At 36.4% G+C, this 1,637-nt stretch overlaps 1 protein-coding gene across 1 annotated transcript in view; it reads left to right on the top strand.

The window, feature by feature from the left end:
• LOC107578057 (thioredoxin reductase 1, cytoplasmic-like) overlaps positions 1 to 1,637 on the top strand; it is a gene marked incomplete at its 5' end in the record, with an annotated part of 20,341 nt that overhangs the window by 1,584 nt on the left and 17,120 nt on the right. Inside the window, one exon of the mRNA XM_016264052.1 lies at positions 810 to 1,031. Coding sequence (XP_016119538.1) covers positions 810 to 1,031 — 222 coding nt within the window. The remainder of the gene's footprint in view (positions 1 to 809; positions 1,032 to 1,637) is intronic.

The raw sequence follows: 1,637 nt of genomic DNA, 5'->3' as shown, positions 1-1,637 counted from the left end.
ACACAATTTGTGTGTACATTGACAAGTCATTGTGCACTAGTTACATTAACACAGAGTCTTCCTAGATTGCAGAAGTGAGCTGAAGTTGATGTAATGTGGCTTTTATATGACAAAGCACTTTTCGTTGATGCTTTTCTGCAGCAATCTCAAGAGGTTTCATTTGTGCTTTAGACAAACTCATAAAGCACAAAAATAGGGCTCAATTTTTTTAATTTTCAAACTATTTAATTATGTAATTATTTATAGGCCTACCTTAAACTGTATAAACCGTGCATATACACATCACTCATGGATGGATGGATGGATAAATGGATGGATATAGCGCACAACATATTTGTTAAATGAAATCATAGCTTTTTGAAGTTAAAAGCTATTTCTGTTTTTTCCATCACCAAGTTGAAGACCTCTTTAAGTGATAATTAAGATGTTTATTAAATCATGTTTAAGACTTTTGATCTGATTTTTCATAAAACATAAGTATTTTCATTTGTAATTCATAAATACATCTTACATTTGAGTTCATGCATATCTATTTTAAGTCGCAAATGAGTGAAATGCTTGCAACTGTAAAACCGCATTTTAGTCATTGACATGAATGCACAAATCTATTAACCTCAATACAAACGTTTTGATGCTTTGAGGGGGAAAATGGTAGATTATGATCCTGCTGTTCACAATAATGACAAATGTTTCGCAACCGAGTAACACAACGCGATTCGGATCAAGCATCAGAAGCAAGTGTGAAATGGACTTTTAATGCGAGTCCTTCATATTTCACTGTTGTTGGTGTACACGCAGTCTTTACTTAGTCCTCAAGACTTGGACTTCGCTCTCCCAATGCTAACATTGAGTCGTTTTCTGATCCTCCGTCCAGGAACGGGAAGATCCCAGTGAACGATGAGGAGCAGACCAACGTTCCTCACATCTATGCCATTGGAGACATCCTGGAGGGGAAGTGGGAGCTCACGCCTGTGGCCATTCAGGCCGGGAAGCTTCTGGCTCGCCGACTGTTCGCCGGAGCTACTCTGAAGGTCTGGCATAGTCATGACTGTTCCTGTGTGCAGTGTTGGGGAAAGTTACTTTTAAAAGTAATGCTTTATTGCGTTAATTTTTAAATCTGGACAGGGCTTGCTTGTTTGTTTTTAAAATATAAAAGTTCTATTTTTGGCAAATATAAAAGCCTTTTCACACCAAAAGTGAAATGAAGAAGCCTCAGGCTGAAGGGAAAGTAAATTTACATCCATACAGTAGAATGCAGAAGAAGACATTTAACACACTTCAGCACTAAAAAAAGACACATGTTTGTCTAGAGTAATTTGTGCTTATTAGTACGGTTGAACTGGATCATCGAAGGTCAGAAGCAAATAGAATGGGATTAAATACATAAAGGATATTTGTGTTTAACATTTAATTATTGCAGGTTTGCGTCACATTCTGAGTTGCATTATTTTTATTCATTCTGAGGAATACTGAATCTTTATTTATGTTTTGTGAGTGAGATGAATTAACGCATATTCATATTTATTTTAGAACTACAGTAACATCTGATTTCTCTCAGCATGGGGACCGGAGAGCTGTCAATCAATAAATTGGGGGAAAAAAGTAACTTGCGCTACTTATTTGAAAAAGTAACTCCG

This window comes from Sinocyclocheilus grahami, unplaced genomic scaffold (genome assembly GCF_001515645.1).
Source record: "Sinocyclocheilus grahami isolate Dianchi unplaced genomic scaffold, SAMN03320097.WGS_v1.1 scaffold8587.1, whole genome shotgun sequence".
NCBI lineage: Eukaryota > Metazoa > Chordata > Actinopteri > Cypriniformes > Cyprinidae > Sinocyclocheilus > Sinocyclocheilus grahami.
Note: the sequence above shows the minus strand (reverse complement) of the source record. Positions and strands in the feature narration are given on the sequence as shown.